The sequence below is a fragment of the Glossina fuscipes genome, unplaced genomic scaffold, assembly GCF_014805625.2.
Source record: "Glossina fuscipes isolate IAEA_lab_2018 unplaced genomic scaffold, Yale_Gfus_2 114, whole genome shotgun sequence".
NCBI lineage: Eukaryota > Metazoa > Arthropoda > Insecta > Diptera > Glossinidae > Glossina > Glossina fuscipes.
Window position 1 is genome coordinate 4113367 of NW_023998457.1, and position 23537 is coordinate 4136903.

Sequence of the window (23537 nt, forward strand, 5' to 3'; positions counted from 1 at the left end):
TTGACTATGCTCCACAAATTGAATTTAGATAATTAATTGCACTGTGGTAAAAGGGTATATTAAGTTTGTGCGGATGTTTGCAACGCCCAGATGGACTTAAGATAGACCCACAGTTTTTTATATTGATCGATTCAGAATCATTTCTTGCGTCTATCTAAGCTTGTCTATCTATCTGCCTGTCTAGTTTTCTTGTGGTCAACCTATAGGTCGCAAATTTTTGAGATAGTTTGATGAAATTTGGCACACCGATAGATTTTGGCCCATGGGCGTGCACAATTGAAAATGGTTCAGATCGGATCATCTTTTCCTTTTTACCACATATAAAGCTTTATTCTCAAAAGTCCTTATATGGATAACCATAATAAGAGACGTGGTTTAAGTTATTATAATAGTGAGCTGATTTCCACTATAGCGCTTTTAACCTTTTTCTTTCTTTACATATCCACTTCGGATTAGCCTTTATTTAATAGAAAAAGTACATTAGTTTCGAATTTTGACTATTTTTTTCCGATGTAAAAAAAAGAGAAGAAAAGTGGGCTTGAAGCGAAATTTTTTAAGCGGAATGAAAAAGTTATCATACATTTTGCTTCCTATAGTCAGTTGGTTGTCTATTAACTTGAAATATGATAGCAAAACTTCGGAATCCTGATAACCGATCTTCTTCAAGCGTCAAGCAAGTAAGAAAGCATCCCCTTGAACGACCACATTATACTATGTTTTAAATTTGTTTTTGTCCTATGTTGTAGAACTGTGAACTGCGCAATCGGAACGATTTTTGTATTAAACTCTTGCATGACCTTGGGATTTATAAGACAATCTTAAATAACAAACACTTGTAGCAAGCCTGCGACGAAATGAATCTGAAATAAAAAATTTCATATTCGCCTTTGCTTATCCTTAATACACTTTTGTATAAAGTTTGGCAAGTAAATGTCTATATAAAATCGAAAAATGGATAAAGTTGTAGTCAAAGGCGCTGCCTGATGAGGTAGGAAAGAAAAGAGTTCACGAACTTAGGTTGGATAAACATGGTCCTATGGGGGCGGTCCGCTAATTGTTGGTGGAACTTGTGGTTGCTGCGAGCTTCCACAAATCGGAAGCATGTCATTTGAATAGTTTCTATTACACATCTATATGAACGTTCTTTTCTTTAAGGAGTCTTTGAAAGTAATATTTTTGATTTTTAGATTTAAAATATCCGACCAATATTCATTTCTAGAGTTGTAAGTTAAAGCTTTTGACCAATGTTAAGATGCCTATGGGTGAATCGCCCAGATTTCTGAAGAAAAGTTTTAATTATCAATTAAGGGCACAGGTGGCAAAGACGTCATGCTTATAACAAGCCTATACATTGTAATGACAGAGAAATGAAAAGATGAACAATCGAACCTAGAAACTCTGTTAAGAGAAATGAATCTTACAGCCGTAATCTGAAGTCTTGGCCGGTCACTAATTATAAGAGAAAGCAATGTATTTACCTATCATAATGACCACATTAAATTCGGTATTCCGGAGCAATAATCAAATATAAATTATTTTATAAAACGAGAAAAACAATATGCCTTGTAATGATCCCGTATTGTATACAGGATAATAGCATTCTCGCCGCAGAAGTCTTTATCCTTATCTCTTCCCCTTAAAGAAGGATAAGCAAAGCTAAGATATCTCTTTCAGAATCATTTGGGAAGAAAGTTTGTAACCATTGATTAGGTTTCAACATATATTCACTGTTACGAAGGACGGCAGTCGAATAAATGGAAATCGCTTCAGCCTAGAAGTATGTTACTTTAAAAAGGCAGACATTTCATTGGGATATCCGATCCCATCCGACGGAGTTCGGGTGCTAGAAGCGAACGGACGATGATTTTGATGGAGTTACAAACAGTTTTCTATAGTTCCGACGTTCTATGATTAGTGGTTGAATAGAACTTATTTTATTTTTGATTAATCTTTAATGATCGTTCTTAAATAGTTACTAAGCTTAAATACATAAAGTGTAGATGTTGTCGTGGTAGAATATAACTTTTAGAAAACACTACTCCAGAGAATATAAGGTTTACGTCAATTGATATAATCAGAAGAGAGGTCACCTTCAAGCTTTGGGTTTCACTATAAAAAGCTTTCAACATAGAGGATCAATCCATTGGTCAGAGAGAAGTGAATAAATGGAATCACAATCTTATGCCGCTCAAGGAAGAATGGTTTACATCCGAAGAAGAGACAATACACCCGTTAGCATCGAGCATAATGTGGGCTTTGTGGTGCTTACCTATAGGTGTTTTCAGGGCAAGCTTTCTAAAGAGATAAAAGGGATATGTTCTGCAATTGAATTTGTATCAGGACCACAAGGACCTCTCAGCGTTCACAGCCATCGATACTGGAACTGTTTGCATATCGTACGACGCTGTATCGCGGCTCAATACACTGCCCGCTTTTGGAACAATCTACCAGCAGAGGTCTTTCCCAGCGTGGCTTTTAAGTGAAGCGTACACAGACACTATTCCCTCTTTCCATCTCTCTTTACCTACAACCCTTCCTGACCATCACGTTACTCGCCCATATTGCGGATATCTTCTATGTGGTTGAAAAAAAAAAAAATAAATAAAAGAACCACGTGTCCGATATACCTCCTCTTATTAAGGTTTACTGCAAAAAAACTTCCAGAAAAAACTATAACAGTCAACTTTGATTGTGCTTATGTAAAAGGGGAGACTGATAAGTTGGCGCAAGAACTTATGCTTATCAAAAAGAAATAGACTGCAATGGTTGATCAATGCGTACTTTTCGGAAGATACAGGAATAGTATCATCAATCCTTAGGATGAACCCTACAAAGCTACAAGAGCGCGCAAAAGTCGACCTGAATCGAAATGTTTTGTTCTTTTTTTCTTCTTTTTGTTCCGTTTTTATATTTTTCTAATGGAATTATATAAGATTTAAATTATAGTCATATTTTGGACACACAGGCACACAGACACATAAATTTCATATATATATATATATATATATATAACTAACTGTACGCTTTTCGCCGATTTTTTCCTTTCTTCGTCGAAGCATTCGCATTTACGATATCTACGTACCAGTTGAGTGAAGATATTGGCAGAGGGTCCGTGTAAGCGGGAGAGAAAAAGAAAAATAAGGCAAGAGAGTCAAATTGTTCTTTAATTGTATAAAAGATTTCGTTATGTAAATTTAAACAAAGGAAATCCACAGAATAGACAAATTCGTGTTCATGATTAGAAGTTACTCTGTTAAAATTCCTATCCTTTCTTTCTTTGTTTATTTGCCTTTCCTTTGTTTATTTGGTAAAATTTCATAAGATCTATAATATAGACGATCGTATTTTATATAATTTTTTGACAGATTATGAAAAATAGCCGACATTGCGTATTTTTATAATTTATTTAATACGCACTGTTTCGTTACTTTGTACGAAACAAGCATATCGTCGTAAAACTTGTTAAATGTTGTAGACAAACCAGCCTACATACGTATGCATACATCCACGTACGCATGTATATGTGTATATTCATGCGTATATCAATATATTATGGACCTGTCTATGGATTATGAATTCGACGATGGCGTGTTTGTTTAATTTCCAAGGAAAAATTTTTATTTCAATTTTGCAAAAAAAAAAACAAAATATTTACACTGAACCTTCGCTTTGCGCCATTAATTGTGACAAAAAGCATTATAAAAATGTACTTTTTCCATTACATACGCGTTTCTTATAGATATACATTAGATCGAATCATAAGTGACTTCCGTTTTTTTTACTAAACATTTAGTATTTAATTTAACAGTTGATTGATATGAAGTATGCAACCCTTTTGCTATACCTCGTGTTGATGGGCGTGAATTTTACTTTAATATTGGTTGTAAAAGGTTGTCGTGACAGTCGGAAGGACGTACACCCAGAACAGAATTTTACAAATCAATTTCGAATCGTCCGATGAGTTATCACCCTACACAGCTGCATATTTTTCCATTTGTCGCCTTAGCTCTATCGACTTGTTTAAATTCCCAAAGCGTTTCATGTCGAGTACGCACTCTTCTACTCTCCATTTCAGAAAATCAACTGAATCCTCATCTATATAGTGAAAACAGTGAACATATATAGTGGACATTTGTTTCGATGATCTATAGTGAGTAAATAAGAACAATAGATTCTACCTAACTGCATCGAAAGTTACTTATGATTCGCTCAAGTATATATATAATAGGTCCTCGCCTGCATTATGGTCAGTTTTCACTTGACTTTATTAAGAAAACTTGGTACAATATATATGAATCAAAATATTTTTTTGCACTTTTTGTAACTTTTTCCCATCTTTCTGGCAAGATGGCTATACCGTGGCGAAAGAATGATATTAATTTAGCAGCGGTGTAAGTATCGACGCGAAGTGCCACTTCTTCAGCACACCAGCCAAACCGTGCTGCATTAAACAGAAGGCGCTATGTTTGGAGGGTATAATGGGCTTGGCAAAACTGCCCTCTCGTGTTGTAACAGTGTATACTTAACAAATCTTGCAAGATGGGACCGAGCATTGTCATGCAAGAGAATGACTTTGCATGTGTTAACCGCTTATTCTCGCTTTCCAAAATAATACATCGTTCACTATGTTGAATTGACGTCGGTAGACATCTGCAATAACAGTTTCATTCGTGTATAGCAGCTCGTAACGCACTACACCTTACTGATATCAGCACAGGCGCACCAAAACTTTATGTCCATGAATATTCCATTTCGATGTCGATGTGGATAGCTTTCCTGGAGTAATCCATGACATTTTGCGCTTTGGATTGTCGAAGAAGTTCCACACTCCAAAGAAAACTGTTCTTTTTTTACCTGATAAGTAATGAAACTGCGATGTTCAAACGGGTTGAAATGGCATTCTCGGCAGCCAGATGAAATCATAAAGCGACTGAATGGCGAAAATGCATTTTTGAGCTTTCTATGATTAGCGTTTCTCAATACACTGATTTACTCCATGATACTGCATGGAAGACTATTATTTTATTGATACTTTACATTACTTTATCATTTTCACATGCAGAAGCCTACTATAAGGAGAATATAAGTAGAGCAGGATGTAGACTGGTACTATCAGCCCCTCTGGTAAGTAAGTTTCGTCCGTCCGTCTGGCCTGGTAAGAACTGTAATAAGTGTATTTATTTAGTGAAACGAAACCTTTCCCGTTACTACCGTTTTTCAATGACACGTGCATCTAGACACTATAGCCTACGACCTTTTTAACGTACATAACTGTGTCGTGTTACATAAAAAGGATTAAACATACAGACAAATTTCATTTATATGCTATACTTTTATATATAATGTCTACTTATATATATATATGTACTACTTATTTCTTGTTTTGTATTTATATATTTGGTTTTTTTAAATGTGACCAATTACACAGGGACGGCCTGTAAACGTGTAACGCGGTGACAGTAAGAAGTAAGTGCATAAAGAGAACGAGACAGAAAGCTTGTTGACCGCAGCCTGGTAGATGAATGACCAATTGGTATGCGTTATGCTTCTGTCAGCTAAGGATACACCGAAGCCATGACCAAAGAATACTCCATCACAGCGAGATTTGAAACTACGGACACTGACTTTGTAATCACGGCTCTCACTAACTCGGCAACTCGTGGGGATTAGGTTAGAAATATGGCGGAGATACAGAAGGGTTGGCCATAGTAAAAAGAAGGAAAAAAGTAAGCTCTTGTCGATATATAGAAAGGAGATGAGCACAATAAGAAACTCGAGTAATACTAATCAGTGGCTTGGTAACAGACGGACAGGTATATTTCAGAATATTTGGCGTGAAAATGTTTATAACTAAGCATAGCAAAATCCAGATTGCGTGAAATTACACAAATGTCGAGAGTGTTTAATATACTTATCTCATTTTCATTCCATAATTATTAGAGAACATGTATTTCTGTTGAGCGTAAGATTTCGACCATAAGGTTTATGATATTTGATCAATTGTAACGACTGGAGTTGGATGGGCACAAAGTCAAAACATAAGACAGATGCTAAGCTAAACGATGAGTCAGTCTTTTTATGGTTAATAAAAACCACAACTCATACAAGCGGTCAAGGCAAAATTGACCTGGATCGGCTAATTGATGAGCCGAAAACTAATAAAAATTGAAATTGAATTTGTTAATATTAAGTTTACACCAAAGTCAATCTGTGCTGATAAATTTAATCCACTAACCTAATAAGGATATAGTTTTGCAAAAGAAAGCAGACCTCGGGCGTTATATACCCTACACCACTTCGCCCACTACACTTATTCACTAAGTTTGATAATATACCAAAAATTACGCATTATTTTCATGCCAAACTATCCTTTTCGTGAAAGTCCGCTTATTGGCGGATGCTCGAAGCATCATACTCAAAAGTACTTCTTAAAAATATTATCATTTTTCAGTTTATAGAATAAAAAACTACAAATTACACCTTTCTTCTATATAAAGGCCGGCTTTTCGTGTTGGGGTCTAAAAAATAGGTCTATATGAGTCAATCTTTCTGCCGTTTATGTTTTCCCTAAAAAGCTACTATGGACAAATTTTTATAAAATTAAGAAAGAGTTGTTGTTCATGAGAAATCTTATGCGGGCTCTCATTCAAAAAATAGACCCATGGAATTCTAGTTTGGTCCATTTAATTTTTATGCCAAATTGCTAGTCTGAACAAATCCTCCCCACAAACAATAACATGTTATAAATTCCTTAACATAACGGGGTGTTAGCATAACAAAGCTTACATTCCTGCGAACCCTTATATGCGCTGGTATTCAAAAAATACACCTACTTGATCCAAATTTGATAAGGCGAGCTTCTTTGTCAATTCGTTAATGTGAACCGCTTTTCACGACCCGAAATATTAAAAATTATACGGTTTTAACATTCAAAGATTCAGTCTTCGTAGAAAAGATTCTATGAGAGGAAGTTCGAAATATTACCCCAGACGAATCAAGTTTTTTATAACCAACCGAGAACATCGGAATATTTTCCACTCAGCGACTTTTGACGAAAAACTATGAAAATGATAATGTTTCGCTATGTATGTTATGTTTTTCAAAACAAGGCGTTGCTAGGGAAGGGGCGAACCTTCTTCAATGGCAACAGCGTCGTTTTTTTTATGTACAAAATTTCATAAAAATATATCAATAATTTGCGATGTCAACGAAGAGAGACCGACGAAAAGACAATTTCGACTCAGAAAGTGATTTGACGGGTCTAGCTCAAATCCCTCTGAATTGTTGCCCACATCCGCATAAACTTAATATATCTGCTGCTTCTTCTTCTGCTACACGTCAGCAAATCAACAACAGATGATTTACAGAGTTGAGCATAAAAAGGCTGAAAACTGTTTAGCTTCAAAAAGAAATGGAAAACTCTTGCCTACTGGCCTACTTTAAGGGGAAAGAAGAGTAGACAACGCTTTGCTGAATTCAGCGGATTTGAAATCACAAACCAATTAAGTAAGTATGTTAAATCCTTCCCGTCTTCAGGCGGATGTTAGCTTTTTTGGAAATTCTTGTTTTGCTTGCACGCATCAAATGCGTATTTTGTTTATTTTATGTTTTTTTTTTTTTAATTTTATGTGAATTTCATTCAATTACTTATTGGTCTATGCGTTCATATCAATATTGCAAACAATAAATTAATTGCATATATGTATGTATGTATGCATATGCATACATACACACGGACGCAGGCAGAAAAAGCAGAGAAGCATATGAATACTCTTGTGTTATTTTTGTTGATGTTTTCTGTGCTTGTGTTTATATTTATTGTTGTTGTTTTTTTCTGTTTTCGAATATTCATAGATAGATATTGAAAAATTTACATGAAATATTTTCTTTTTACGATTTCATAACCGCTTTCAATAGCCCCACCACAGCCAGTTGCTGAGTTCTGCCCGGAATATATACAAGCCCATGTATACATATATATATATATATATATTGCTTTTGTGTACGTTTTGTGTTTATTTTGCTTTTATAAATTATCTATTTAATGCAATAAATTTTAGTTTTTTTTTCTTCAATTTTCATTTACTTAACAATTTTCCTCTAGATTCCTGGAACAAAGAATAAATATTTTGTTAAAAACATTTCAAGATGATTTATTAATTAATGCACGGCTGGGTGGCAGTAGTTTTCCAAATTATTTTTCAAACGGCATCAAATCGAATCGTATTGAACAGTAAATGAATTTGTTCATCGCAACTTTTATTAAATGTTTTTTTTTTTATTTCTTTTTTTCCTTTCTTTCATTTTTATTTTTTTAGCAATAAAATAATAATGTGCTGGTGACGAGATAGATAATAAAACTAATATTTGTTTTCTTTCTTTGAACTTGAAATGCTTTCGTTTCATAATAAAAGCAAAACAAAAAAAATTAAATATTTCTTAAAGAAAATTCAAACAAATCGTAAAAATCTCTTAAGATCAGGAAAGACGTCCCCAAAGATTTCATATTTCATAAAAAAATTGAATTGATCTAAAACCAATATTTTTGTATGCCTCACCGAAAAATGAGACGTATATTAATTATTTCAAAACGTTTGTAACATCCAGAAGGAAACTTCGGAGAGCTATTCTCGATTAGTGTGCAATTTAAGCATGACCTGCCTGTCTGCCTGTGGAACAACTCCTGATTGCTGTCGACTTTAAATTTAACAGAAACCAATGAAGCCCTTGCAAGTAGGTTATTTTTAAAAATGGGCTAAATTGGTCGAAAGGCACGCCCACAGTACCATATAAGGCGAGAACACCTCTTTGAATGCGTTTTTCCTCGCAACCGCAGCAACGATGCAACGATGACAATTTGCATTTATATTGTATGAATGGTCCCGTTGCGCGTACGTAGATATGGAAAAAATTGATCACGCATAGTCAATATTGCAGATAATTGATATCTCATATATACATTCTCGATTACTATCGAATATGAACTGTTCTAGACATGATTACCCGTCCTCCTGTCCATTTGTCTGGGCGATATATGAACCGTTCTAGACATGATTGTTCGTCCATCGGTCCGTTTGGCTGGGATATGTATGTAGCAAACACTCTACCAAAAATAACGCTTGTAGCTTCAAATTTAGCAAAAACATAAAAAATCATTGCACAATGGTCGTTAGGGCAAAAGGATTTCGGCTTTCTGGTGTTTTTGCCCATTACGCATGAACAGAGAGACGGAGTGAATTTCTAATTTCATTCTACAAAAATAGAAAAAGCAAATGGCAATAGATATAAAAGATCTGTTCGCAATCAAATATAATTTTCTTAATTGTTTTTCGTTAGCATAGTTAGCTTTCAAGGTCCAAGGTGTGCGGTCATTCGAAAGTGCAACATAAATAAGACAAACTTCTGATTGACATTTTTTTTCCGGTACTTTGTATCGACCTTGCGCAATACAATACATACGTAGTTGAACATTGTAGAGCAATTGTATGTGGGATGATGCTCATATTTGTTCGTACTATTTCATCAACGAGAATTATTGACCCTTTGACGTAAGGAGAAAACGCTAGAGAAACATGATAACTGATTTTTGGAAGTAGAAATTGGATGACTTCAGCCTAGAGAATGTGTGACTTTCACAAAATGGTGCTGCGTGCTATACCACACTTCTTGACAAAAGCAATTCATTGAGAGAGAAGTTCAACGATCGTCCAATGTGAGCTTCCGCCATAAAGATCACGCGATAGAACTCTGAACCGACTGCCATGCCTTTCTCATTCTTGTCATTCTTGTTGGTTGTTCTCGTAACGCAGAGTATGCGAATTGCATAAGCAAAACTCATCCTTATGCTTTACAGACGGACTTTGAACTTTGTTCTCTTTTCATAATTCTCTCTTTAAATGGCACTACTACGGGAGCGGAGAATTATGAAAAGAAATCTTGATTAACGGAATTCTGTTATTATAGGTAACACTACTTTGAGATTATATTGAAACACTCGCTCACTCCAACGAATCGCAGGCTCTCAATAAGCTTATTCAACCAAGATTAATCGTGTTATTGGTGAAAGAAGAGCAGATTTGTGTGGAAAAAATGGTATGAACTAGGACGTTAAGTAAAAGAAAATTCCTTTCGACATATTTGATCGTTTACTTTTTATTACAAATTGTAAACGCACATTACACTTCAGTTTTTTTTATCACATCTTTTGAATATAAGGGTTTGTTCGGGAAGCAATCGAAGCAATGGTCCATTTGCAATAGCGTTTGTTCCTTCGGCTAAAACGGGTCAGTGTAAAAAATTCCTTCAAAATATCTGAAAAAGTGCCCTTGAAAACAAGAGAATAGGCCGGACAGACGGACAGATAAAGGTAGATTGATTTAGAAAGTGATTCTGTATTGATCTGTATAATAAAAGATGCATCTATCGCAAGTCCTTCTGGATGTTGCTTAGATGCGCATCTGCTTAATACGCTCATGTACCGCTGTTGATGTAGGATATAAACACACTTACTTGATGACCCTATATTTATCTGTATTCGATGATTATTGAGTTGGTGCATAAGTTGTTGTTATCAAGGCCTGAATCTCTTCTTCACTAGCAACAGACCGATCAATGTTTCAAAGACTTCATTTGACCATTTTCAATAATGAGAACCATCCACAAAGTGAACGAACTTTCGCAAAATCTCCACAGTGGCTTACAGTAGTCTCCCTATCTATAGCTCACATTTCTTTATGAAATATTGACTCATTCTTTTCTTTTTCGAAATAATAAAACGCAATATGCTGAGTGTATACATAAACCCACCACTGTAAGATGGGGGAATACTCAGTTCTTTTTTTCTCTATAATATATGTAACACCCGAAAGGAAGCTTCAGAGATCCTATAATGTATATATATTCTTGATCAGCGTGAAATTCGGAGTTGATTTAGCCATGTCCATCCGTTTGTCGGTGTGTCTGTGTGGTGTGTGTTGTTGGCACTCTCCTGATCGCAAAAATGAAGATACTGACTTCAAATTAGGCAGAAACATTGGAAGTTTCTGCACACAGGTTGATATTGAAAATGGACCAAATTGGTCAGAGCAGAAGCGCGCAATGGAGTGTAAACTGAGCGCAGTTTTGTGTTTTTTAACAAAAATCTTTGGAATGTTTACATGAAGACTGAAACCTTTCACATTTGCTTCACGAGACAATTTACTTTCTAGGACGAAGAATGGCACCGATCGGCCATGTCCGCACAAACTTACGAATAATTAAATTAAATTTTTTTTACGTTTTTCAGGTTTAATGCTTATTTATCATAAGGCAAACAAGAAGAAACGTTTAAAATTATGTTGTACACTCCTCAAATGAAGGTATATTATCTGCCTAAAAATGGGTTCATATTAAAATGAATATGATAGACATCGGGATACATTTTTTTCTTTATAATACCAGCAATATGGGTATCAAATAAAAGAACTTCGAGATCAGAACGCCAAAAGCATAGTGGTGGGTATGCGAGATTCGGCCACAGCCGAATATAACTTTCTTACTTGTTTTTAATGTTGAATTAATTTTCAAGATTTCAGTAAATATATGTACGCTTTTCTTTTAATGCCGAGAGAAATTTCAGACGCCATTTAATCTACATTTTCGCGTCACCTATGCGAGTAGAAAAATTCTGTTCACAATTATGTAAAAATGCAATAATTCTGTTTTTCCAAATACGCTTTGGAAGAAAACGCTTCCAATGTAAGCACTAGAAGTGTAGATAGATAATTTTTTGTCGGCTGTTTCAATAAAATTGAGCGTTTACTCTCCTGACTGACTCTTGTCTACATATGTGGGCGCTTAGTTTTTAAAAATTATAATTACTATCATTAATAAAAAATTAGAAAAAATTTGATAATAAATTATTCAGTGCAGAATCTCTAAACAAGAAAAATACAAATCTTATGGTTCGGCTATACTTATAGACGTATTTCCCGTGGCTGCGGAAATTTAACGTGACTTCCCGTGACGTAGTACCTACCAAACGGGGAAGCTATTAAGAATTTTCGTGGAAGTGATTAGTCCTCTCGAGCCGGAGAAACATACATAGTCGCGTCCATCTTTCTGATAAGGGTGAGAACCATCTAAAACCTTTGCATTCTTCCGTCCAAGTAGGCGTTTACAATGCAACTTCACGCCGGGAAAGCAAGCAATCCCTTTCTCCAATATGGGTCAACTACAGCCAACAGAGAAACTCTCGCAATGTATCGTTCTCGCTTGAAAATTTTTTGGGAGGCTTTCGACACAGATGACACCAGAAAAAAAAGAGGAAGAAAATAAAGAAAATAAAAATGAAAGTCCCTAGTGTCACCTTTTGCACAACTTAACATAAAACTACGTTATGAGCTATGAAATCTCCAGATGAAGTTACGGCAAGTAGAACAAGTTTCCGGAGTGCAGATGACCCTAGAATTTTGAAGCAGCGTCCTGCTGCGAAAGCTTAACCCTAACGGTGTGGGATTGTACACGGTGTAGGAAAATGCATTCTCATTGCATCTCCGACTCTAATCGATCCGTACATATAAAACGAAAGTTATCATCATGCTATAATTAGGTCTATCGGTCTGTCATCTTTCTGATATATATTTGTTATATTCTGTTCTACAGCGCTATCTCTCCGCTATCTTTCTGTTGCGTTCCGCAAACTTGTCCACCCTTCCTTTGTACTACAAACATTATAGTCGGGCGAAGTCAACCATCAAGTACCCTCCGCCATTTCCCTAAATGCAGTTATTCGCTCGTTCTGGTAATCAGACACGAAAAATTACACAATTCGGCTGAATAGCATGCTTTTCATGAAAGCACCCACGTTAGGGAACGCCCAAAACATCATATGTGATGATCCAAATTTAGTAAACTTCATTTACTTCCCAAAAGTGTTATTATTTCATAGTTTTCGTCATAGAAAACTAGAATTGATACCTTCTCTCCATGTACGGGCTTGCCTTTCATGATAATCCTGATATATGTTAGAGTCTAAAAACCAGATCTATGTGATTCTTACCCTACCGTTAATCTCGATTTTTCAAAGCAACGCGTTGTTTGAGAAGTAGTAGGAAAAGCCGGCCTATCCGAACTATTTTCAATAGCTTTCGCCAATGGATCGAAGAACGTCAGTGTACTAAGTATCACCAAAATATTTCAAATATTGGGTCCTGTAGGTTGAAAACACAAAAATACGTGAGAAGCTGTTAGACGTTAGACTGTTAGACGGACAGACTTAGATTCCGAAAATTATCCTAAATCAATCAATATATTGCGGGATAACTGAAATTGGAAACGAAAAGCCTAAAGGATGCAATGTCGGACTGAGTAGCCGGGTAGGTAAGGTTTGCAGCTATCACGTCACTGTTCGCAGATTCAAGCACTAATGCGGTAGAATTTACCTTAGAGGTAGTTATAGTGCGTGCTTCAATCGCTAAAGGCGTTTGTAGTCTGTAAGGTCGCTAGCCTTTCTCTTTCCCCTTGCCCACTTCTCCCCTTACTACATAATTTAAGAGAAACCCTTCTCAGTGAATGGTCTTGTTACCAAAAAAAAGAAAAAATTTAGCATAGAGTTGTCAGAAATCAAACCAATACTGTACTAGTCCAGTACTAGTTATGGCTTATCTTAAAATGCAACAAAGATTTTTTTACATTGCTAGATCCTGATTAGAACACTCCTGGCTTAAGGCAAATAATTAAAAGGGATAAAAATTTAGATTTTAGTTAGTAAATCAAATAACTTACCTCTTTTTCAAGATAGTCAGGTGCATTAGTACTTTCCAAAGAGCTTGAAAGCGTTGGTACGTAACCAAATGATTGAATCGCCGGTATACGTTTCACTAATAACGGTCCTCTTAACAAATTTCCAGAATTGAAATTGCTATGATTATTATTCACGTACGGCAACGATGGAGAAGACGATGACGAACAATCGTTATCGAAATGAAATATTGTCGTCTGATCGCTACAATTCGATTGAATCTCATCTAAGCATTTTTGCGAAGATGTTTGAGATTCTATTGTCTCTGAACTTAACCAAATCGGACTAGCAGTACCGTAATGGACTACCAGTGGAGATGATTGAGATTTATGCTTCGGTAAAAGCGAACGCTTGGGTGAAGTGGGAGAGCTTAAAGGTGATGTTGAAAAACTGAATGATGACTGCGTTGGCAAATACAAACAGTTGGCACTATTCGTAAATTTTCGATTTGTTTGTTTATTATTATTATTATTATTATTGTTATTATTATTATTATTATTATTATTATTATTATTAGGACTATTTATAGGTTTTAGAAATATTGCACTTTGAGTTTTAGTTTGTTTTTGATTTTCATTTAATGATTTCAATAGTTTTTCTTGCAATATCTGTTGATGTTGTTCCTGCTGCTGCTGCTGCTGCTGCTGCGTTCTATTTAACGACGTAAGATGATCAGCTTTATTTGGACTTTCCGGAGCTGAGATCGAATGAGTTTCTGTTTCTGAATTTTGTAAATCCTCTTCAGTTTCTTCAGGTAATCCATGGCTAATCGCACAGTTATGTAAAAAATTATATTTGCGCCCTAAAGTAGGCGTTAATTTTACAATAACGCCAGTACCGTTACCGCAAGAGATACTTTTCAATGTTCTCGTTTCCAATGAAGAAAGTTTACGATTATTTGTAATCGGTAATTGAGAGATAAACGATGAAGCTTTCAAACGACCATGACTATCGTAACGTAACGTACGTTTCGTGGCATTAGAATGCAACGACGCCGAATTCAATGTACAAATCGGTGTAATCGATGAACACGAAGACGACGATGGAGATGACGACGAATGCTGAACTGATGAGAATACTGTCGTCTCTCCGTTTAAAGGTTTAATTTTCAAGTTTAAATGATTATTTTCATCATTAATCAAAGATTGTTTAATCGGTGTAGTATCATACGTTCGACTATTTTCATTCGAAATTCCTTGCACTTGCACTTCTTTTATACTATTATTATTATTAAGCTTTTTAATAATTGGCGGCTTCTTACCGGAACCGAAACAATGTATTAACTCACAACTATCGGGTGTTATTGAACGCTCTTGTTTACCGTTAAACGCACGCGATAATTGATTTTGATTTTGTAATGTATTTTGTGTTTCGAATTTTTGCAATTTTCGATAAAAATTCTGTGGATCGTAGGATGGTGACCTTGAATGATTGGATACCGGTTTCGGTGGTATTGGCGGTGGTTGATAATCTTTACGTGATCTCAATGAATTCCGTAAATATGTTCGACGTGATAAATTGTTTTCATCATAACTTGTGCTGTAATGATGTGGTAACGAGGTCGATAGCAAGCAATCATCGCTCGTGTACTCATCCGAAGATAAACGATTATTCGTATTATTATTATTTTTATTTCGATTCAACGGTATATTAATTGCTTTTGATACATTACTGCTATCACATATAGAATCCGAGCCAATATAATCGCTGTTCGCTTTATTATTATTTGTATAACAACAGATTGGAGGAGGCGTATTACCCGATGATACTCGATGATTATGATGATGATGTTGATGATGATGATGATGATGATGATGAGGAAAACCGTTTATTTCACAATCGTTATTATTATTATTATTATTATTGTTTCTATCGTTATTTTCTCTATTACTTAGACTGGTATTCGTTGATTTCGTATCGTTGTGATGATTAACAATATCGCTGTCGTTGTCGACATAACTTTCACTGTACGTATGAGTTAAAATTCCCGTTAGCCCTGACGTCGTATGATGACGTTGCTGCTGTTGATCGTTAACGCTTAAGCTTGAACTTTCATCCTCGTCCGATACAAAACGATACGACGACAATTCAGAGACTGAATCACTATCGCATCGCTCAAATCTTTCCAAGTCATTTGCGGCGTTTGTCTTTTGCTGATGACGGCACTGGCTGAATTTTTTCATCTCCTGTGCACTCAACGTGCTCACACTTATATTTTCACAGCACTGCTGACAAGAGAATAAACGATGCGTTCGGGTTCGTTTCGCGGTAGGCGACATGGCTGAATTTTCTTCAGTCTTTGTTCTACTTTGAGGTGGACGGCCAACAAATGTTGCTCTAATTTGCTGTTTCTGCTGGGATTGTTGTTGTTGTGATTGCTTTTCTTCTTGTTGTTTTTGTTCTTGTTCTTGTTGTTGTTGTTGTTGGGTTGCCATCATGTTGACAGTGTCGACACGTATTTGAACGCCATTATCATTATCATTATTATTATTATTATTATTATTATTTAAATGATTTGTTTTGTCTGAGAATTTTTCTAAATTTCTTAGCGAAAATTTCTCTTTCGATTTCATATGATCGTCATTTTGCAAAAACATCGATGATGATTTCTCTAAAATCTCCATTAAATTGGCATAATTATTATCACAACTCGATGAAATGGGTGAAAAACTTTGCTTATCCAATGTCAATTTACGATATGTCTGGACCGGCACCGTTTTGCGTAAATGATTTAAATTCGGTGTGGCCGGTAACGAGATGGATTTCTTCGTTTGGTATCTAGCCAAGTGTGGTAGTGGCTCATTCAAACTCTTTGTTTTATTTTTAGCTGATTTCATGTATGAGAATCCGTGTACAAACATACACCGTACACCGTCATCAGCACATTGTGTCAGATCATAGCAATTATGGATGATGATGACGACGACGATGATGACGATGATGATGATGATGATGATAATGATGATTACGATAATAATGATGATCATGATGATATTCAAGACGATTATCACGATGCGACATCCCCAAATTAGAAAAGCAATAAATGTAAACGTATCGCATGAAAAGACAAATTTAAAAGAGAGAAAAGAAAAACAAGAAAAAGACAAACAAATATTAGTGTTTTGAAAATTTTTTTTTTTTTTATATATACGTAATTCTTTGGTTTATATTTTGTTTTGAAAATAAAGCAAAGGCATTAAATTTAAAAATAACTTTTCGCCAAACAAAACAATAAATTTTCATTATGTTAACAAACGTTCAGGAAAAAACTTTGTGCAGATCGCAAATATTTATTACACCGGTTACAGAAAAGCAATTCATTTCAATACCTACAGGCATAACGCACGAAGGATCGCTAAACTATGTGCGTGTATATGTTTTATTAAAATAAATAGTAGGATTAAGTTAATTCCTTGCGTACTTATCTTCTCGGATTTTTACGAAAATGTTTAGTCGACGTCGAAATGATGGCACAAGTTTACCTAAATGAATTTTAGCTCTCATTTTTTATTGCCGTCGGAGTAAATTAAAACTTCAACAATATCAGGAAAAGTGTGAAATTTTAATGTTTAGATTGCATAATTGCATGATTCGTAAAGTTTTCGAACAATCCAAATTCAATGACACCTTATTTTATATTGAAATTGTTATGAATATCAAAAAGGTATTTGCGACTCTCTGTTCTCTAATGAAGAACTTGGCATGCTGGTTTTTCTACCCATCACTGAAGGATATGCATTCTGTCAAACTGTTTGCAACACCGAGAAGGAAGCCCCAGACAACCCATAAAGTAGACATTTTCGTTTTAAACATTTCCGTCTGTCTGTTCTGCACAAAGATTGGTAGTTCTTGTATGCATGTTGGTCTTGAAATTCAGCCAAAACACTGACACCACCACAGAAAGACATAATTTGGAATCAGCTCTGTTTTCCAAAAAAAAAAGAAAAGAAAAACAAGTAAGAACATTATAAGGACAAGAACATAGGACAAGGCCGACCGTTAAATGCCCTATACATCTTGCAGTCATTCACTCAGTTTGGTAATAAGATACCAAAATTGTACATTACTTCGATGCAAAAGCATACTTTTCGTAATACTCCGCATACTGGACGGTACCCGTAACTTCGCTCAACGCAATCTAAATTTTGTAAACTTAATTTACTTCAATTTCCTGAAAATTTTATTATTGTTCAGATTACTTCGTAAACAAAACACTTTCTCTTCATATAGGGACTTGCTTTTCATGATGACCCCTATATATGTTGTGCTAATCCAAATTCCTTATAGTTAATTCTTTTTGCTGGGTCGCTACTATACATTAATTTCAATCATAAAAGATTAAAAATTAAAACCTTTCTCTGAATAGCTCACTATTCTTGGGATAGCTTACATGGGGTGCGGTCCAAGGAATAGACCCATGTGGTTCAAATCTGATCCACTTAATATATATATCAGATTACTATCATGAACAAATTTTCATCCTAACAAATAGGTCTTTTTGGCATACACCAAATTATATTTCTGGAGAAGCCTTATATGCGGTGACAGACGTTTTTTTGTCAAAGGTTTTCGCCAACTTACAGTTACGAACCAACTTTTACTATGAAATGTTAAAAATTAAATTTAATTTAATTAAATTCAATTTTTATTATATACAGATCTCGTGTTCTTAGGAATGGATATATGAGTGGGGACTCGAAAAATTCATCAGACCAACCAAGTTTTCCATACTAATTTAGAAAGTCAAACCATTGCTACTCAGTGATTTTTCTTGAAAAAGTTTGAAAATGGCAAGAATTTCTTTATAACGAATTTTCAAAATAAGGTGTTATATGGGTGGTGGTAGAAAAAGTGCTCCGGCCTTGAATCGAAACTCGTCGGAATAGCAAATTACATTACAATATCTGAGAAATTCCTGACTGTAAGTTGAGCACAAGAATTTGAACACAAGAAAACAAGTCTGACAGACGGACAGACAAGTTACGGTACAAGCAATCGCTACACTAAATGCTTCGTCTATCGCAAGTCCTTATACGCTTAATATATCCCTGCACCACAAGACGTGTAGGTTATAAAATCCATTCAAATGTACATAAGAAGACGATAATAAAACTTAATGTGAAGCGAAATTACATTGGATTTCTTTGCTTAACTATAAAAAGGAAACGCTATAAACAATTTTGGAAAACCACTCAAACAGTTAGATCGTAAAGCGCATTTGCTTTTCAGAAAAAAAATAAAACATAAAAAAGTAGAAAAAAAAAAAACATAAAAGTTCAACTGCTTTAAATATTGCTACATATTGCGATTCTTATTACACATATGCCGTTCATGTGTGCAACACGAAGTGTCAACAGCAAAATCAATACGATTTACATATCTACCGGAATTTCTTTTTATGCAATTAATTATGAGTAAAAACCGAAATTTTTTTTCTTTTCTTTTACCTTATCTGATACTCCCATATAATCTCCTGATCTACTGATTTACTCTTATGACTCCAATAATCTGCAACAAATTAATGGTTGTAAGCGCCCAAGTCTCAAGGTTACTTTGGTTCCACACTTGGGTTTACTTTGTTTTCTTTAGATACTTCCCTTTATATATATATATTAGTTTACTTGTGTCTCTCACCCGTTTTATATGTATATATATATATATATAAAGTATCAATCTCGTAGACGTAGGTGCCTATTTTTATGTTATGTTATTTCACACATATATGTTACTCTATCTGTTTATATTTGCCTGAACGGCCGAAGGCAAAGAATCTCGATTAGTAATTAATCGGCAGTGGGTTCGAATCGCAACGGCGGTGGAGTTTTTAATAAAGCCGCTAGTCTTAGATGCTAGTGCTTTTAAGACTTTTCTCTTTGCATTAATTTTATATATTATTTATTAATAATAATAATAATACCTGTTTATATATATCAATTTTTTCTCTTACTCTTTGTAATTATATTTATATATAAATATATATATTACTAAATTAGCAGATTAATGGTAAATCTACCAGAATTCTAAGCGATTCTCAGATCTGAAAAGCACATCAGCTGATTTCAAATGTGATTGTCAGTCGATAGGCAACGCCGATCACGACAAATAGGTTTAGAGGAAATATCAAGCGTTTTTCCTCTTTGTCTCTGATTGAAACGGTCGTGCTGGATGGACATAAGTTTGGAAAACCGAAAGTGTCCACGTAAAGAATAAAGCTAAGGAGCCGTTTAAGCCCAGACTAAATGCGTACGACAAGAATGAGCTGTGGAGCTGACACATTAGACTGTAAGACGGCCGGTCAAACTAGGGGAACACCTCGTTTTTCCTCTAGGAAGTTTCACTAATTTGTTCAACATTAAACCCGCATGAGTTATTAGCATTTATGTATTTAAGTAAAATAACTTAGATCTTCTTTAGCTAAAGTTATGGTTTTATACAATTCTATAAACGAAATACACCCGTTTTGATAGTTTATCGGGTGGAGGAATTTTCAATCTTTAGATGGTTTGTTTATTTTTCTTATTACGTTGACCCAATTGCCCTATTCAGTGCAAGTACGAGATTCAAGCGTATATATTAAACCTGGCATTACAACTTTGTCAGCGAATATGTTTATCACCGTGTGAGCTAAGAATTATAAAAGACGATGAATGAAAATTTTATATAGTAAAACATATTTGCTTGAGTTGGCTAGACAGACAGACAGGCTTAGATCAATTGAGATTATGATTTTGAATCGATCAGTAAAGTAAAGAGTGGGTCTATCTTAAGTCCTTCTGCGTGTTACATATCTCCGGACTAACTTAATATACCCTACTAAAATGTACTGTACCATAAGTGGTGTAGGGTATGATAATAACTTTGACGATTCGGTTAGAATATATTAATTGAATGTAGATATATTTGCGGGCGTCCCTGGTTCAATAAGGATTATTCGAATCGCGCCTTATCTTAACTCGGTTATTCGATCCCTTTTTTATACCCTCCACTCTAAGGTGGGGTTATATTCATTTTATTTTTTTACACTAATATATATAACGCTCAAAAGAAAACTTCAGATACCTTATAAAGTATATATATTCTTGATCAGGGTGAAATCCTAAATTGATTTAGCTATGTCTGTCAGTCTGCGTTTCTTTATGATGTGTGTTGTTGGCACTCTCCTGGTCGCAACAATGAAGCTATCGATTTGAAATCGGGCGGAAACGTTGGAAACTCTTGCACGCAGCTTGGTATTAAAAAGGGGCCACATCGGTCGAACAACATATCTACAGTACTACGTAAAGTGAGGACACTTCTATTTATTAAAACGAATAAAAAATTGATTTCTTGCGCATTACTCATAAACTGCAGCAGATAAATCGACAAAAATTTAGAAGTATTTTCTATGGGCATTGCTATAGTACTTCTAAAAAAATCAGCCACGCCTATTTAATTTTTTAGTGAGTCATAATTTCATTTTTGTTTATAACACATAAAGTAAACTACGAAGTGTAAAAATTCTGGATCAGTTTCAAATTCGGAATGCACCAAAGCATATCCACCTGTTCGACTGTCCATCAGTCCGTCTGTACAACTATGCTATGACTGGGGTAAAAATTCTTTGAAATTCACCCAAATGTTTAGAAGAACATGCCTACAACGCCGACCCTCTTATGTTACAAAAACTGTAAAGACCTCTGTTTTCGGTGCTTTTTCTTGTTACTCATAAAGTCACCCACGAACCACATATAAATTTCCAGTTTTATTCTGTAGTACGAAAATTTAGTTCTTTCCTTTTTTAGATCATGGGGATGGGTATGAGAAATTCCGCCGCAATCGGATATAATTTCCTTACTTGTTTTTTCTCAAAATTAGTTGAAAATCCAATTTTGAACCAACTGTGACGAAAATATACGTCATAATCCGTTCATCCTTCATTTTAGAAAATATTTTTGTCATTTTTTCAAGACGTTTCATTACAACCTAATTTCATATGACAATAACTTTGTGTTTGACGAGTGTATGAGTATATCGCTAAAGAGGTCGATACAGTTATCTGGTTAAGCCGTGTTATAATTATCGTAATTTTTGAACAGCCTTCTATCAAAATCGTGCTTTACCAAGTTCTGCGGTAAACAACTGTTGTCAGTACATCGAATGTATTATTACAATTAAATCGTTTCATGTTTTCTTTCATATAAAGGTAAGACACTTTGAATTAATTTGGCAGTAAGTGAGTTAAAAATACCAATTCGTTTATACACTTACCTGAAGCAAAAGAACTCTTTTTAATAATATGTTTACGTTTCAAATGCCAACACGAAGAACATTTTGTTCTTGATGGGATGCAAGATGAGCAACAGAAATTTCGCTCGTTAACGACTACATTTGAATTACAATCATTATGATTATCTAAAGGGAAATTTTCAATTATATCATAATCAAGTTGGCGATTTCTTAAATGCAAATCATTTACATCTTTAGTAAGTGAAGTAGATCTGAAAAGTTAAAAAAAAATAAATAAATAAATAAAAAAGTTTACTTTATTCGAAAATTACAAAAATAATTTAAATTTAAATTTTTTTGCAAGATAAAATATTAAACATGTCAAGCCTAAGAGTATGCTAAAGAAAAAAAAGGCATTTCAACTTCTATTAACAATTTCTATACCAAACAAACTTTGTCTATGAGCCATGCATGCGCTTACATAGTTTAACATGCAATTCATTTCGTTTTAAAGGCAATTCTTCTTCTTTCCTTTATTATTATTATTTTAAGAATTTCATGCAAAAATTTATTTTTATTGAAATGCTTCACCTGTTCCACTTGGTTTGAGCTAGTAATTCATTTGGATAATTGCCATTTGTTCTTGTAGTTGTGTGTCGTGTTGTCGTTGCCGGCCTTATATCGGCATCCTCGCATTGTTTGACATGTACTTCAGGCATTTTTATTTCAATTTTTTATAATTTTGCTTAAAAACCATATTTGGTTTCTCTATTCTTCAACTAGCTGTGATCATAAAGTAAAAATCGATTGAAATTTTATTTAAACGAATATGTATGTACACATAAATATATATTTTTTTTTGTATATATACAAATAAGAATAATTGCAAATGAAAAATAAACATATTTGCGCGTAAGTGCATGTAGATGCTTAGTTAACCTAATTAATATTTTGGCTGATCATCTAAATGGAAATGCGAACATTTTTTCTTATATATACTTACGGGCATACATTGACCGGAAGGTAAGCATGAAATATATTGACATTTTTTTTTTTCTTTGGGATAAAAGAGTAATATTGAGTTTGTGCGGTTGTACGGAACTTGAAGAAAGACGTGAGATAAATCTAACTTTATTATACTGGTCGAGACAAAATCACTTTTTGGATCGATCTAAGCTTGTTTGTCCGTCCCTCTGTCTGTCTATTTTCTTATGTTCAAGCTACAATCCGCAATTTCGGAGATATTTTAATGACATTTCGCACACCGAAGTACTTTGGCCCAATTACACTATTGAAAATGTTCCGGAACAACCACTTATAAGCCACTTATTTTAAAAAGCTTGATATTTAGTAAACCTATTGATTAAAATTCACTTTCTAAACCAATCTAAGCTTGTCTGTCCGTCCTTGGATCTTCGTAGCCAACATGCAGGCGGCAAGTTTTAAGATATTTTGATAAAATTTGGTGTACTGCCTTGTTTTGGTCTAAGGGTAAAGGCTATTGAAAACGGTTCGGATTTGATCACTTTTTTGATTGCAGGTTGGTGCAGGA

The 23537-nt window shown here is 34.7% G+C and overlaps 2 protein-coding genes across 3 annotated transcripts in view; both read right to left on the minus strand.

Moving 5' to 3' along the window:
- The window catches only part of LOC119639994 (rho guanine nucleotide exchange factor 17), a 47716-nt gene extending 33490 nt beyond the window's left edge, over positions 1–14226 (minus strand). Inside the window, exon 1 of one of the 2 annotated variants that reach the window (XM_038037754.1) lies at positions 13765–14226. The gene's annotated coding sequence lies outside the window, so the exon portion shown is untranslated. The remainder of the gene's footprint in view (positions 1–13764) is intronic. The other variant, XM_038037752.1, reaches the window with a different exon arrangement.
- Positions 13687–22799, minus strand: LOC119640037 (probable serine/threonine-protein kinase ndrD). Its single transcript, XM_038037811.1, has 5 exons — positions 22577–22799; positions 22028–22257; positions 14278–16607; positions 13765–14181; positions 13687–13701 (listed from the first exon to the last, which is right to left on the minus strand). The coding sequence occupies exons 1-5, from the start codon at positions 22702–22704 to the stop codon at positions 13687–13689; spliced, it is 3120 nt and encodes a 1039-aa protein (XP_037893739.1). The 5' UTR covers positions 22705–22799.
- Between the last annotated feature and the right edge of the window lie 738 nt (positions 22800–23537).